Source organism: Urocitellus parryii, chromosome 6, assembly GCF_045843805.1.
Source record: "Urocitellus parryii isolate mUroPar1 chromosome 6, mUroPar1.hap1, whole genome shotgun sequence".
Taxonomy (NCBI): Eukaryota; Metazoa; Chordata; class Mammalia; order Rodentia; family Sciuridae; genus Urocitellus; species Urocitellus parryii.
In genome coordinates, this window is record NC_135536.1 from 136,692,673 (window position 1) to 136,709,113 (window position 16,441).

At 38.8% G+C, this 16,441-nt stretch overlaps 1 protein-coding gene and 1 non-coding gene across 4 annotated transcripts in view; one reads left to right on the forward strand and one right to left on the reverse strand.

Annotated features, from left to right (window-relative positions):
* Agbl1 (AGBL carboxypeptidase 1) overlaps positions 1 to 16,441 on the reverse strand; it is an 809,509-nt gene that overhangs the window by 717,222 nt on the left and 75,846 nt on the right. For all 3 annotated transcript variants that reach the window (XM_077800295.1, XM_077800297.1, XM_077800298.1), the window contains exon 5: positions 15,897 to 15,990. In XM_077800295.1, the coding sequence (XP_077656421.1) occupies positions 15,897 to 15,990 (94 nt within the window). The remainder of the gene's footprint in view (positions 1 to 15,896; positions 15,991 to 16,441) is intronic.
* On the forward strand, positions 11,434 to 11,544 carry LOC113199621 (U6 spliceosomal RNA). The gene has a single exon (XR_003302976.2). It is a non-coding gene; the product is annotated as a U6 spliceosomal RNA (small nuclear RNA).

Genomic DNA, 16,441 nt, shown 5'->3' on the forward strand with positions numbered 1-16,441 from the left:
CCCATCATATTGGATCCTCACCAACAATGATTATTATCATTTTTCACAATGTTTGTTACTCTGATTTGTGAAATTGGTGTCTTGATCTAAACTGTCTTCCTCCTGATTATTGGAAAGCTGAATATTTTTATGAACTTCTCAGTTTTTCCATTTCCTCTTTGTGAATTACATATTCTCATTCTTTTGTTGTCTACTAAAATATAAGAGTGTTCCAAATCAATTTGGATGAGCTCACTGCCTTCCTGCCCTTGCAAAATACTCCAACAATACATCAAATTGCCATTTGTGTGTGTGTGTGTGTGTGTGTGTGTGTGTGCGCGCGCGCGCGCGTGCATGTGCACACACACACATGCTTTTTGTTCTTCACATTTGCTCTGCCTGGAAGGTCCTTCTTTAACAACCTTGCCATCTGGGAAATCACTTCCTATTTCAAACCAAAAGCTGCTGTGCCAATGCATTCCTCTGTGCCAGTTCCTTAGTAGACTGAGACCCTTCTTCTTGAATATCCCAACTTTATAACATTAACCTTATTCATTTACACACTGATGAATATATGTATCCATAAGCTTCTTGAGGACAATGACTATGTCATTTCATCTCAAAGCATACCCATCTCTGTTAATAATAAAGCCCCAAAATACTATTGGGTGAATAAATGAACAGTTAAAAGAGAAACCCAGACAACAGCATTCATTAATGTAACTGGCATTTCTATATACCTATTATGTACCATTGAGAGAATTTCAGACCAAATTTATAACAATCCACTCCTTTTAAATGGCCATCTATTGTTCTCTAAACGTTTTTCTCATTAGTTCTTTTGAATACTCCTAATGATCACACCGAGATCTACTATTAAAATAGCACTATAATTGAACTTAGAAAGCCTCCAATCTGTCCTCATCCTACAATCTCTGCCTAAATTCCTAAAAGCAGCTAGCTTTCAATGATTATGAAGCTGCACAATGACTGCCTTTGAGCTCTTTCATTCCCAGCTAATTGAGCTGGGTTTTCCCTGCTAAATAGGCACATCTCCAGATGCCACATGCACTCATTGTCCCCTAGGAAAGGAACTTCTGCCATTTGCTTTATAATCTGTGGTGTTTGAGTATAGAATCAGTCCCTGAAAAATGTAGTCAGGGTCCATCGGAAATATCAGTTCCTGGCCAGGCATGATGGTGCACACCTGTAATCTCAGAGGCTTGGGAGGCTAAGACAGAAGATCTCGAGTTCAAAGCCAGCCGCAGCAACTCAGTGAGACCCTGTGTCTAAACAAAATAAAAATAGGGCTGGGGACATAGCTCAGTGGTTGAGTGTCCCCAAGTTTAATCCCCAGTAGCCCCCCCCCCAAAAATAGAAATATCAGTTTCCTCCAAGAAATGGGTTAAAGTCACAAGAGTGTCTCCTGGTAAGTATTTCTGTACCTCCCACCAACTTCTCAAATTCTCTCCAACATATTTGTAGGTCTTTACATAATTGTAAGGAAGATGATTTATAGGAAGATACAAATTTCTTTGTAAAGAGTCCTCACTGAGTCAGGCTAGGCTCAAAGATAAACTTCTATGGCAAGTGAACATTGCAAACAATCATCTCATCTCCAGAGGGAAAAAAGGTTAGGGGGAATTTAGGTACAGGTGTGAGAAGTATGGACTTGAAATAAAGTAAATAAAGATGGAAATATAGGACTCTCACCAGGGGAAATTGGGAAAGTGGTACATGTAAGGCCAGCCCAGCCTATGAGGGATAAAGGAAATTAGGTTAGGTTAGGTGTTTGGTTTGGTCTGTTTGGAACTCATCTATGTAAACCACTTGATCCATCCAATATCAGTACATCAGCACCATCCTGACTGTCCAATTGTGTCACCCTGATAAAGAAACACCACAGCAGCAGTAGGAAAGATCTGCTTGACAGTCCAACATGCCTGAATCAAAAACTGACCAGGGCATTTCAGGATATCCCAATAGACATGAGCTCCAGAACCTTCCTCAAGATACCTGGTCCACCTCACTCAGGTGACAAGAAATCAGAGCATACCTCACAAGGCAGAAACAGAGACTAGGACCCCTACTTGGATGGCCACGGATAGACCCAGACCCTTTTGGGGTATTAGACAGGGTTTTTGTACCTTTTTCCCCTTAATTTGTTATATATGACAGTGGAATGCATTACAGTTCATATTAACATATAGAGCATGATTTTTCGTATCTCTGGTTGTATACAAAGTATATTCACACTGATTCATGTCTTTATACATGTACTTAGGGTAATAATGATGTCCATTATTCCACCATCTCTCCTACCTCCATGTCCCCTCCCTTCCCCTACCACACCTTTGCCCTATCTAGAGTTTATTTATTCCTCCCATGCTCCCCCTCCTAACCCCACTATGAGTCAGTCACCTTATATCAGAGAAAGCATTCAGCATTTGGTTTTTTGGGATTGGCTAACTTCACTTAGCATTATCTTCTCCAACGCCATCCATTTACCTGCGAATGCCATGATTTTATTCTCTCTTGTTGCTGAGTAATATTCCATTGTGTATATATGCTGCATTGTTTATCCATTAATCTATTGAAGGGCATCTAGGTTTGTTCCACAGTTTAGCTATTGTGAATTGTGTTGCAATAAACATTGATGTGGCTGTGTCCCTGTAGTATACTATTATTAAGTCCGTTGGGTATAAACTGAGGAGTGGGATAGCTGGGTCAAATGGTGGTTCCATTCTGAATTTTTCAAGAAGTCTCCAATACTGTTTTCCATATTGGCTGTTCCATTTTGCAGTCCCACCAGCAATGTATGAGTGGCCTTTTTCCCAACATCCTCAACAACACTTATTGTTGTTTGTATTCTTAATAGCTGCCAGTCTGACTGGAGAGAGATGAAATCTTAGAGTAGTTTTGATTTGCATTTCTCTAATTGCTAGAGATGATGAATATTGTTTCATATATTTGTTGGTTGATTGTATATCCTCTTCTGAAAAGTCTGTTCAGGTCCTTGGCCCATTTATTGATTGGGTTATTTGGGGATTTTTTTTTTTTTGGTGTTTAGCTTTTGAGTTCTTTATATACCCTAGAGATTAGTGCTCTATCTGATGTGCAAGTGGTAAAAATTTGCTCCCAAGATGTAGGCTCTCTGTTCACCTCATTTATTGTTTCTTTTGCTGAGGAGAAGCTTTTCAGTTTGAATTCATCCCATTTATTAATTCTTGTTCTTAATTCTTGCACTATAGGAGTTGTATTAAGGAAGTAATGGCCTAATCCAATATGATGGAGGTTTGGGCCTACTTTTTCTTCTACTAGACACAGGGTCTCTGGTTGTATTCCTGAGTCCTTGATCCATTTTGAGTTGAGTTTTGTGCATGGTGAGAGATAAGGGTTTATTTTCATTTTGTTGTGTATGGATTTCCAGTTTTCCCAGCACCATTTGTTGAAGAGGCTATCTTTTCTCCAATGCATATTTTTGGCAACTTTTTCTAATATAAGATAACTGTGATTATGTGGGTTAGTATCTGTGTCCTCTATTCTGTACCATTGGTCTACCTGTCTGTTTTGGTGCAATACCATGCTGTCTTTGTTACTATTGATTTGTAGTATAGTTTAAGTTCTGGTATAGTGATGCCACCTGCTTCACTCTTCTTGCTAAGGATTGCTTTAGCTATTTGCATCTCTCATTTTTCCAGATGAATTTCATGATTGCTTTTTCTATTTCTATGAGGAATGTCATTAGGATTTTGATTGGAATTGCATTAAATCTATATAATGGTTTTGGTACTATGGTCATTTTGACAATATTAATCCTGCCTATCCAAGAACAAGGGAGATCTTTCCATCTTCTAAGATCTTTAATTTTTTTTCTTTAGTGTTCTGTAGTTTTTGTTGTAGAGGTCTTTCACCTCTTTCTTAGGTTGATTCCCAAGTTTTTTTTTTTTGAGGCTACTGTAATTGTGATAGTTTTCCTCATTTAACTTTCAGAGGTTTTGTCACAGATATACAGAAATGCCTTTGATTTATGAGTGCTAGTTTTGTATCCTTCTATTTTGATGAATTCATTTACTAGTTCTAGAAATTTTCTGATGGAATATTTTGGGTCTTCTAGGTATCACATCATTGGCAAATAGTATTAATTTAAGTTCTTCTTTACCTATCCATATCCCTTTAGTTTCTTTCATCATCTAATTGCTCCTGCCAGTGTTTCAAGAACTATGTTAAATAGAAGTGGTGAAAAAGGGCACCCCTGTCTTGTTCCAGGTTTTAGAGGGAATGCCTTCAATTTTTCTCCATTTAGAATTATGTTGCCAGGGGGCTTAGCATAGATAGCCTTTATATTGTTGAGATAAGTTCCTGTTATCCCTAATTTTTCTAGAGTTTTGTACATGAAAGAGTGATGTATTTTGTCAAATGTTTTTTCTGAGTCTATTGAGATGATCATATGATTCTTATCTTTAAGCTATTGATGTGGTGAATTACATTTATTGATTTCCGTATGTTGAACCAACCTTGCATTCCTGGGATGAATCCCACTTGATCATGGGGCACAATCTTTTTATATGTTTTTGCATTCAATTTTCCAGAATTTATTGAGAATTTTTGGATCTATATTCATTAGAGATATTGGCCTGAAGTTTTCTTTATTTGATGTGTCTTTGCCTGGTTTTGGAATCAGGATGATATTGGCGGCATAGAATGAGTTTGGAAGTGCTGCCTCTTTTCCTATTTCTTAAAATAAATTGAAGAGTATTGGTATTAGTTCTTCTTTAAAGGTCTTGTAGAACTCATCTGTCCTGGGCCTTTCTTGGTTGGTAGGCTTCTGATGGTGTCTTATATTACAGCACTTGAAATTGATCTGTTTAAATTGTGTATATCATCCTGATTCAATTTGGGTAAATCATATGACTCTAGAAATTGTTCAATGCCTTTGATAATTTTCTATTTTATTAGAATACAAGTTTTCAAAATAATTTCTAATTATCTTCTGTATTTCTGTAGTGTCTGTTATGATATTTCCTTTTACATCCAGTATGTGAGTAATTTGAGTTTTCTCTCTCCTTCTCTTCATTAGCATGGCTAAGGGTTTGCAATTTTATTTTTTCAAAGAACCAACTTTTTGTTTTGTCAATTTTTTCAATTGTTTCTTTTGTTTCAATTTCATTGATTTCAGCTCTGATTTTAATTATTTCCTTTCTTCTACTTCTTTTTGTATTGATTTGTTCTTCTTTTTCTAGGGCTTTGAGATGTAATGTTAAGTCATTTATTTGTGCCTTTTTCTTCTTTTAAGGAATGAAATCCATGCAATGAACTTTCCTCTTAGTACTGCCTTCATAGTGTCCCAGATTTTGATACATTGTATCTGTGCTCTCATTTACCTCTAAGAAATTTTTAATATCCTCTTTGATGTATTTTGCAACCCATTGTTCATTCAGTAGCATATTATTTAGTCTCCAGGTGTTGGAGTAGCTTTTATTTTTATTTTATCATTGATTTGTAATTCCATTCCATTATGATCTGATAGAATGAAGGGAAGTATCTTTATTTTTTATATTTGCTAAGAGTTGCTTTGTGGCATAATATATGGTCTATTTTAGAGACGGATCCATGTGGTGCTGAGAAGAAAGTGTATTTGTTCATGAAAGGATGGAATATTCTATATATGTCAGTTAAGTCTAAGTTATTAATTGTATAATTGAGTTCTATAGTTTCTTCACTCAGCTTTTGTTTGGACTATCTATCCAGACATTTACATTTTGGTCACAATGTACACAATGTTCTGCTCATGGTTTCTTACAATTTTCACTGTGTGGTCTACATTCTTTTCAAGATTCTCAGAGGAGGACATACAATCAATCAACAAGTACATGAAAAAATGCTCACCATCTCTAGCAATCAGAGAAATACAAATCAAAACCACCCTAAGATACCATCTCCCTCCAGTAAGATTAGCAGCCATTATGAAGTCAAACAACAACAAGTGCTGGCGAGGATGTGGGGAAAGGGGTACTCTTGTACATTGCTGGTGGGACTGCAAATTGGTGTGGCCAATTTGGAAAGCAGTATGGAGACTCCTGGGAAAGCTTGGAATGGAACCACCATTTGACCCAGCTATTGCCCTTCTCGGACTATTCCCTGAAGACCTTAAAAGAGCATACTACAGGGATACTGCCACATCGATGTTCATAGCAGCACAATTCACAATTGCTAGACTGTGAAACCAACCCAGATGCCCTTCAATAGATGAATGGATAAAAAAAAATGTGGCATTTATACACAATGGAGTATTACTCAGCACTAAAAAATGACAAAATCGTGGAATTTGCAGGGAAATGGATGGCATTAGAGCAGATTATGCTAAGTGAAGCTAACCAATCCCTAAAGAACAAATGCCAAATGTCTTCTTTGATATAATGAGAGCAACTAAGAACAGAGCAGGGAGGAAGAGAAGAGGAAAAGATTAACATTAAACAGAGACATGAGGTGGGAGGGAAAGGAAGAGAAAAGGGAAATTCCATGGAAATGGAAGGAGACCCTCATTGTTATACAAAATTACATATAAGAGGTTGTGAGGGGAAAGGGGAAAAAACAAGGGAGAGAATTAAATTACAGCAGATGGGATAGAGAGAGAAGATGGAAGGGGAGGGGAGGGGATGGGGGATAGTAGAGGATAGGAAAGGCAGCAGCATACAACAGACACTAGTATGTCAATATGTAAAACAGTGGATGTGTAACCGATGTGATTCTGCAATCTGTATATGGGGTAAAAATGGGAGTTCATAACCCACTTGAATCTAATGTATGAAATATGATATGTCAAGAGCTTTGTAATGTTTTGAACAACCAATTAAAAAATAATAAAAAAAGATTATATATTTTGTCTTCATTGTCGGAGATTCTGTCTTCCAAGTGGTCTAATCTGTTGGTGATACTTTCAATTGAACTTTTAATTTGGTTTATTATTTCTTTCATTTCAAGGATTTCTATTTGTTTGTTTGTTTGTTTGTTTTTGTAGAACCTCTATCTCCCTATTGAAGTAATCTTTTGCTTCCTGTATTTGTTTATGTAACTCTTTGTGTAAATGATCTTGCTGCCTGTATTTGCTCTCTTATATCATCCTTTAATTTACAGAACATTTTAATTTTATACATCCTGGACTCCTTCTCTGTCATTCGTTCTGCTGTGCTTGTCATAGATTCTTTTAAAAAAATATTTATTTATTTTATTCATAGCAGCACAATTCACGATAGCAAGATTGTGGAACCAGCCTAGATGCCCTTCAATAGATGAATGGATAAAAAAATGTGGCATTTATACACAATGGAGTATTACTCTGCATTAAGAAACGACAAAATCATAGAATTTAGAGGGAAATGGATGGCATTGGAGCAGATTATGCTAAGTGAAGCTAGTCAATCCTTAAAAAACAAATGCCAAATGACTTCTTTGATATAAGGAGAGTAACTAAGGACAGGGTAGGGACGAAGAGCTTGAGAAGAAGATTAACATTAAACAGGGATGAGAGGTGGGAGGGAAAGGGAGAGAGAAGGGAAACTGCATGAAAATGGAAGTTGATCCTCAGGGTTATACAAAATTACATATAAGAGGAAAGGAGGGGTAAGAGAAGAATGATACAAGTGGAAGAAATGATTTACAGTAGAGGGGGTAGAGAGAGAAGAGGGGAGGGGAGGGGAGGGGAGGGGGGATAGTAGAGAATAGGACAGACAGCAGAATACATCAGACACTAGAAAGGCAATATGTCAATCAATGGAAGGGTAACTGATGTGATACAGCAATCTGTATACGGGGTAAAAATGGGAGTTCATAACCCACTTGAATCAAACTGTGAAATATGATATATTAAGAACTGTGTAATGTTTTGAACTACCAACAATAAAAAAATAAAAAAATAAATAAAAAAATAAATGGCAGCAAAATGTATTATAATTCTTATTACACATATACAGCACAATTTTTCATATCTCTGGTTGTATATAAAGTATGTTGACACCAATTTGTGTCTTTATACATGTACTTTGGATAATGATGTCTATCACATTTCACCATCCTTGCTAACCACCTGCCCCCTCCTTTTCCCTCCCACCCCTCTGCCCTATCTAGAGTTCATCTATTCCTCCCATGCTCCCCCTCCCTACCCCACTATGTGTCAGCCTCCTTACATCAGAGAAAACATTTGGCATTTGTTTTTGTGGGATTAACTAACTTCACTTAACATTATCTTCTCCAACACCATCCATTTACCTGCATGATTTTATTCTTTTTTATTGCTGAGTAAAATTCCATTGTGTATATATGCCAATTTTTTTATCCATTCATCTACTGAGAGGCATCTAAGTTGGTTCCACAGTTTAGCTATTGCGAATTGTGCTGCAGTAAACATTGGTGTGGCTGTGTCCCTGTAGTATGCTGTTTTTAAGTCCTTTGGGTATAGTCTGAGGAGAGGGATAACTGGGTCAAGTGGTGGTTCCATTCCCAGATTTCTGAGGAATCTCCGTACTACTTTCCATATTGGCTGTACCAATTTGCAGTCCCACCAGCAATGTATAAGTGTACAGTTTTCGGCCACATCCTGGCCCATTTCACCAGCCCAAGAATGGGTCAGAGTGGAGGAACATCCTGCCACCTGCATTGCTACTGTGAGCCTAGATTCATCAGCGACTCCAGGACAAGATCCACCTTCTGTTGTTTTCAAATCTCCAATGCCTTGCATTGAGACAGGCATGTTGAATGTTGTCTAATAAAAGCCCTAATTCGAGGTATTTTTGTTTTGTGTTTTGGTTGTGTACAGAATTTTCTAGTAATGGATAGTGTCTGGAAGTTAGGATAGAGATCTTGGTTCAGCCTTTCTGGGTTCCAATGTCTTCCCCTTCAGAAGAAGGAGATGGACAAAGAGGTTATCTGGGACATTCCAGCTTTAGATCCTGTGACTTGAATATCTATATCTGGACTTCATCAGGGAGAGATCACTGGTTTCTTAGGAAGATGAAAGGGATTTCAACTCATGAACCTTATTGCCAAGGTTTAATTCATGTAGGAAACTATTCATTCCACCATGAGCTACAGGCTTGGAGTCAGGTTGCAGATGCCATAATCACTCTGTCAGTAAGTTGAGCTCATGCAGCACGTCCCTAGTATCAGCACTTATGAAACTGGAGTGGAATTTTTGTTTCTGCTGTTGTTCCTGTTCCAAAGCACTTGAATTCAAGTGCTCTGAGCACATAGTTTCTGAACCCCCAAAGAGAGCCCATGCCCTGAAAGACCAGAGTCTAGTTGTGTTAAATGGAAAGCTGTATCTTCATAGGGGTAGAAGGAAGGCACCCAAGGAGAAATTCAGTACTTATTTTTGAGAAACAGTGAAATTTGTTCCTTGTAACCTGGATCTTATTGTCTCAGTGACAAAGTAGCTGAGCCACCAAATCTCTCATGATTGCAGGAAACCTATTAGCTCTAGCTGAGTCTCCATTTATCTATCAAACACTATGGTCAAACAATGGTATGATGGTTGGAGAAAGCTTGGCTTTTGGAAAAGATAGTAATATGGGAAGAAGAAGAAGAAAAAGAGAAGAAGAAGGAGAAGAAGAAGAAGAAGAAGGAGAAGGAGAAGAAGAAGAAGAAGAAGAAGAAGAAGAAGAAGAAGAAGAAGAAGAAGAAGAAGAAGAAGAAGAAGGAAGAAAGAAGAAAGAAGAAGAAAGAAGAAGAAAGAAGAAGAAAGAAGAAGAAAGAAGAAGTTTGGGACTTTTTTTTTCCAGCTCATAAATTGAAGATGAAATCACCATAAATAGCTGCCAATGAAGACATGCACAGTAATTCTGTACTAAGGCAAAGGTCAAATGCCAGAGAGGCCTGGCAGATCAGACCTCTGAGGGGAGAAGATCATCTAACACTATTCTAAGCATAGGAAGACACTAGGACAGCCAACAGGAGGCTAAGCTGAGGAATTTGCTTATGAGACTTGCTGGAGACCAAACACATCCACCTCCTCTTGTTGCTAAGGTGTTGAAGTCCAGGTGCTCTAGAGCACATAGCCTCTGACCCCTATTCCCCCACAGTAGTCCATGGTCCCGGGACCCCTGAGCCTAAAGAGATGATCATAACAGGAGGATGCTGCTGAAAACCTGAGAAGGCATTGAGAGGGTGACAATATTAAAGATGCCATTCTCTGTGAGACGGAGACCTGTATGGTTCTGAACAAAATTCTTCCTGATTTCCACTGTTCTTGAGAAAGCTCTAGAGATGATGAATGTGAGGAATGAAGGAATGATCTCAGCCTGTGATCAGAAGACAGGATGAGATTCAGGGCCCAGCCTCTGCAAGGAAAATCTTATCCATTTCTGATTAACTCTGATATTTATGAAGCAAGGCAAGCTAACAGTTTCAAGTCGCAGCAGATTCTGTACACTGATGACATCTGACAACTCAGCTTCAAAACTGGGTTAAATATCATGATGGGAGGACCCAACCAGCTTAGAGGAGATGTGGCGAGGCTTCATGGCTAGTGGAAATGGCCATTTTCGTCACCAAAACCTGCATATCCATCCTGGAAAAGAAGGAACAAGAGAACAGCTCCCAGCAGAGAGTGTTGAGACACAGAGGGAACACATGCTCTTCTAAGGTCACAAGATGAGTCAGTCACAGACAAGTAATCTGTCTGCCTCAATAAATTTTCCTACTTAGTAATTTTGGACAGCTCAAAGACAGCTTTGTGCAGATAAACAAGCTTGTCCACAGTGGAACCAGCTAGCAAGGGGTGGCACACTCTGACCCCACACCCCGTGTCATTTCCTCCTCCCCGTTTCTATAAAAAGCATCCCCAGAAATTCTAAAGCCCCACATGAATCCATTAATAGACCAAATATGAACAGCCTATTTCAAATAGAAGGCAATGTTTTAATGTGAATGCTGCCCCCGACATGCCCTTCAAATTCAGATCTCTCCCTTCTGTCAATCTCTGTCAGTTCCCCAGACAACTCTAAATAAGACAAAAGACTCTGAAGATTCCCATCCCTTCAGTGAGTGAAACTTTGCACCCTTTCAAGCTGATGGCTGCTGCTTCTTTGTCTTCTGAATGACTTCTCTCCCAGAGGCACCTCAGTCCCTGATGCCATAGAGTTCTTAGTAGACTTGCCACATGATTAGACATGACAGAATTCCACATATGAAGCCAACTTAGGATGAATGAAAAAAAACAATATATATATATATATATATATATATATATAATAAAAAAAAGATGAAGTGCATATAGGATCTACTCAGCATTTACTGAATTTTATTCATTAATACATAGGTAACTCATCAAAATAAAAAATGGGGGGGGGGCAGTGTTGAGATCAAACCCAAACCTTTGTACAGTCTAGGCAAGTGGTCTACCACTCAGCTATATCCCCAGCCCCACAATAAATTTTTAATCAAAGTACTTCTTCTACTGCACTCTCTGGCAGTACATATACTAAAATTGGAATGTTATAGAGAAAATTAGCATGACTTCTGCACAAGGATGACACACAAAGCAAAATTCATGAAGTGTTCCCGAGTTTTAGGAAATGGAAATGTTAATTACCCCCAATTTGGTCATTACACATTTTATACATGTATCAAAGTATCACATTGTTCCCCATAAATATGTATAATTATTCTGTGTCAAATTTTAAACAAATAGTTCCTTTGAATTTAATTAAGAGTCTACCATAGTCTAGGCACTGGGTTTGGCCCTATGGAGAACATCAAGATATAGTTTGATTTTGACCTTTAGGAACTATAGAATTGAAAGGATAAGAAGAAACACAGGCCAACAAAGTACAGAGTTAGGTAGGATGAATGTTAAGCAGAGTGTGGAGGGGAATTTATGAGAGAAGATTCCTTTCTCTCAAGAGATGAAGCAGGCAGCATCAGATAGAGTCTGAAGACTGGGAAGAACTTCTAACATTTGATAAAGCAGCAATGCCATTCCAGAGGAAGGGAGAGATCTAGGCAGGATGGGACATGCAGCATTCAGGAACAGTAGGCTGGACAGAGAGGTGAGAGGAGGAATCAGAGAGAAGACAGGAAAGGAAAATTGAGGCACACTTTTAACTACTTTGAAGACAGGAAAGACCAATTTGAGGGCTGCCATAGCCATTCAAGTCTGACCATAACCGCTCAGACTAGAATAGTGGGAATGGGAAACAAAGGGAAGGGAACAGGCACAGGCCAGTATGAGCATGTGGTGGTCAACAAATGCCCACATAGTGGGCATCTGGGAAAATAAAGGAGGCCTGAAATAGCTGCCTTCTCTGGGTGTAAGGACTGGCACGGGGCCACAAAGAGTTAGTGACATTGCTCCACATGCCCCTTATCTCCGGTAGGTGCAGGGCTGGAGCGTCTGTCATAAATCTAACCCTGAGTACTATCTGGAGATTGGAGGACAGCTGCATATCTAATTTTAGGTTCATGCTAGAGAAGTAGAGCAGGTTTAATCTCCACAGGAGGGAGGAGTCATAGTGACACCACACCAGGCATCTGCTCCTACAAATGCATCCTGGAATAGCTCTCCCATAGCCTGTGAGCATTCAGAAGATGATAACTCAGTAGAACTATCCACGTCCCCTTGCATGTTATTTCATCTCCTTCCTTGAAGATCCCCTCAAACCCAAAGGTTTTGGTATCCAAGTGAAGCAGAATGGAATTCCCTTAGGTAGGTCTTAGTGACTTTGTGGGGGGACATAGTTCATGAGAGAAGATGGAACTGGCAGAAAGTTCCCACCTCTAGCCCTTGTAGCCTGATCCAAAGGAAGCAGCCAAGGATCCAATAGTATCTGTATTAATAATGATCGACAATGTTCTAGCAAGTCACAGCTCACAAAGTTCTTATACATTACTTCCTAATGTGTACAACAAACCTAGGAGGTCAAACTAGATATTCACACTTTGGATCATGTCAAAGTTCAGTTAAGAAAACTAAAGATGACTCTTCAAGAAATCAGGTACCCAGAGGATTCCAATGGGGGTCTTCCAATTATAGCGCCTTCGTTCCTATCTTCTTGTTGCCATGTGGGGATAAGGTAGAAAACAAGGGAACTTTGGGAAGGAGTTTAAAAGTAGAAGGAATAGATATTTAGCCTTTGAGAGAAAATAGCCATTCACTTGAGGAGAAAGACTCCCTATCATTAAGCAAATTGTTCCATGGGTATGAGCCATTTAGACGGCAAAAGAAATTTAAGCAAACTTTAACTGCTTATGATTGTCTTACATATGGTGGTTTTAGAAATAAAATGCTGGAAAAAGACTATGTAAGATACTCCAGTGGTGCTTTAAAAGCCAATGCTCATGTATCAGGCAGGGTTTAAATCCCAGCTCCTTCACTTAAATCCCAGCAGGTTACTTAACTTCTTTCAGTTTTGATTTTTTTTTCTGTAAATTTGGGGACAGCAATAGCTCCTGCCTTGTGAAGGAGAGAAGAGACTCAAATGAGATAATGCATGCTAAGAGCTAAGCACAGTGCTGGGCACCTAATAAACACTGTGGAAATGACAGCTATATTACAGTGGTTGGTGTGGAAGTTTGATTTTAATTTGGTGTTTAAAAAGGGCAAGACCTTGCCCAAAATTTACAAGATAGACCACACTTCATGCAAAAATATGCATGAAGTCCCTAAAATGTTCCTTTTATTATTGGAAGCACTTCACCCCTATTCATCCCTGGTGTTACTTTCCCATTTTCCTGTGACACCTTGGTCATATCTGTTCCTGAATTTGATTCTCTTTGTAGAGGAAAATAAAGCAATAAAGATGGCTAACCTTGTATGAGTTTCTGAGATAGGGGCTTCTCAACTTTGTTGCCCTGTTCCTCCAAGCTTAGCCTCAATGGGGAAGACAATAAAATCTATTCTCCCAGAAGGAAGGGCCCCAGGACTTGATATCCAAGGTTAGCCAGGAGGGACTTCCCTAGGAGTTTCCTGGCCCTCAAGTAATGAAGAAGAGATGACTGAATAAGACTGATATGTGAATGGCCAGGAAACATCACATGGATTGTCACATAATGTAAGAGAGGAAATCAGATAGTCCTGAGCTTTTGAACAGCTGCATTATGAGAGTATCAGATTAAAAGAGGCCTTAAGAATAGGGCAGAAAGATAAAGTTAATGGATTGGTGACCAAAGGACATGTTAAGACTGCAGATGTCAGCAGCAAAGGCCTGCACACAATGATAAAAACGAGACATATCCAAGTCCTACACTTCCAAGTGGTCACAAGATGATTGAGGACAAGCTGTACTTTTCTGTTGACACCCTGGCACTACCATGGCTTCTTAGAACTTAAATGAACTCCAGGAAGAAGGGGATAGAGGAGCAAAACTTTGAATGTGCCAAAAAATCACTGGTCTGACCTAAATTTTTGATAAGACACTGATTCATAATTTTTATTATTAGACGTAACTAGAGTTTTAAGATAGAAACAAAATATAACTACAGAAAAACAAAGGGTTATGTTTGTCCCTTTGTTTGTAACTCTGAAGTTTTATATCTACTAGATGAGGATCCCTCCATAGAATTCTGTATTTTTTTGTAGTTGTAAATGGGCAGAATATATTTATATTATTCATTTATTTTCACGCAGTGCTAAGGATTGAATGCAGTACCTCAAACGTGCTAGGCAAGGCCTATGCTACGGAGCCACACTGGGCCACAGCCTGCTTTATAGAATTTTGTTGACTCCTACTTTGCAATATATTTTGACTCTACAAGAGATATTTCCAAAATGAAATGTACAAAACACTGATCCCTCGAAAAAGGTGGTCTCTGAAAAAGTGTTCACTGGACAAATCACTTTGAGAGCAGGGTATACTGCATGACCATCTTAGATATCCCTAATACGTAGGTTTTAGAAAAAGCTCTGTGTAGTCCTACAATAAAGAAACTATCTAACTTTTTTTGACCCAGGACACTCCAACTTATTTGATGAGGACTTTTTTTTTTTTTTTTTTTTTTTTTTTTGTCTGAGATACAATGTATTGTACTCCAGGAAACACTGATGTGGAGAGCTGCAGGTAAGAATGGATGATAATAGCCTAACTGTGGTGACCCAAGAGAAAAATAGTCAGGTGGAACATGAGCCTAAGATTGATGCTGGGATGCAGAAAATATCATGGCTGGGCATGGAAATGCTACTTGTCAAATGACTTCATATATCTTGGAAATTGGCTGAATTTCTTCTAATATCCTTTCAAGGTCCTCGCTGAGTCACTCCCATAAATGATGGATCTTAATGGTTCTGAATATCTCTAAAGCCTTTCTGCGTAACCATCTCCCCTTTTAACTTAGTGATTCACTCCACTCCAGCAAGCAGAGGCAGAGAAAAACAGGTTGAGTTTCATTTTCCAATCATAAAAACACATATCAAGACCAGCACAGAACCCTGATGGACTATTATAAGGTCCAGAACTCATATCAGAAGTTTAACTGACTGATTCGTTTAAGATCCTGTCATTTCTGGATTGTCTTTTGAGAACTACATTCATGTTCATGTCATGCTGTTAATAAAGAAAAAGGAAGATATACCTAAAAGCTTCAGGCCAAAAAAAAAAAAAAACATGAGGTTCTGAGTCTGGATTCAAATCTCAACTCTGCCATTCCGTAGCACTGCAATCTTGGATACAGCTCTCTCCACATTTTAGCTTCCTCATCTAAAAATGAGGATAATAACATCCTCATCAGGGTTATTGTGAGAAGGAGAGGACTGACTCATAGGTAAGTGGTGGGTAGGGATGCAGGTTGAGATAGGATATTGTCAGTGTACCATATATTCAAGAGAAAAGTCACTAGCAGACAGCACTAGAAGCATCATGGCAATAGATGCAGGGCCATCTTCCCATTTGTTGCAGAAAGGGTAGTAGGACGATAAAGGAGCTCTGTACCTGATTGTTCGTGTGTGCTTTCGGGTGTAAGGTGTAATGACCTTGAAAAGCAGTTCCATGGCTCCATTAATTCCCAGCATGGCTCCTGTGGTTACTGAGAAAGACAGAAGCACAGTAGTTATTGTCACAGGTGAATGGGATAATACAACTTGGATTGACTCCTTTAAAACATTAGGAGATTATTATATGTCAACTAAAAATAAAATAAAACAACATCAGGGGAAAAAAAAAACTTCAAGGGGCACAAAATAACTTAGATGGCTTTGTTTTCCACGTTGGCTACAGTTTCCCTGGCTACTTTAACATATAGATTGCCTCCAGCTGAGGCAATGTCCTGACTATGCCTCCGAACCAAAGTGAAAATCAGGTCTTCCTGCACAGAAGTAACTAGCCTGGGAAATTTTTCCCTTTTCAACCAATAGGATGATCATAAAAATATAGTCATAGATGAGCTGGGGACATAGGTCAGGGGTAACACACTTGCCTACCATGTGAAAGGCCCTGGGTTCAAGCCCCAGCACCACAAATGTCATATACACATTCAT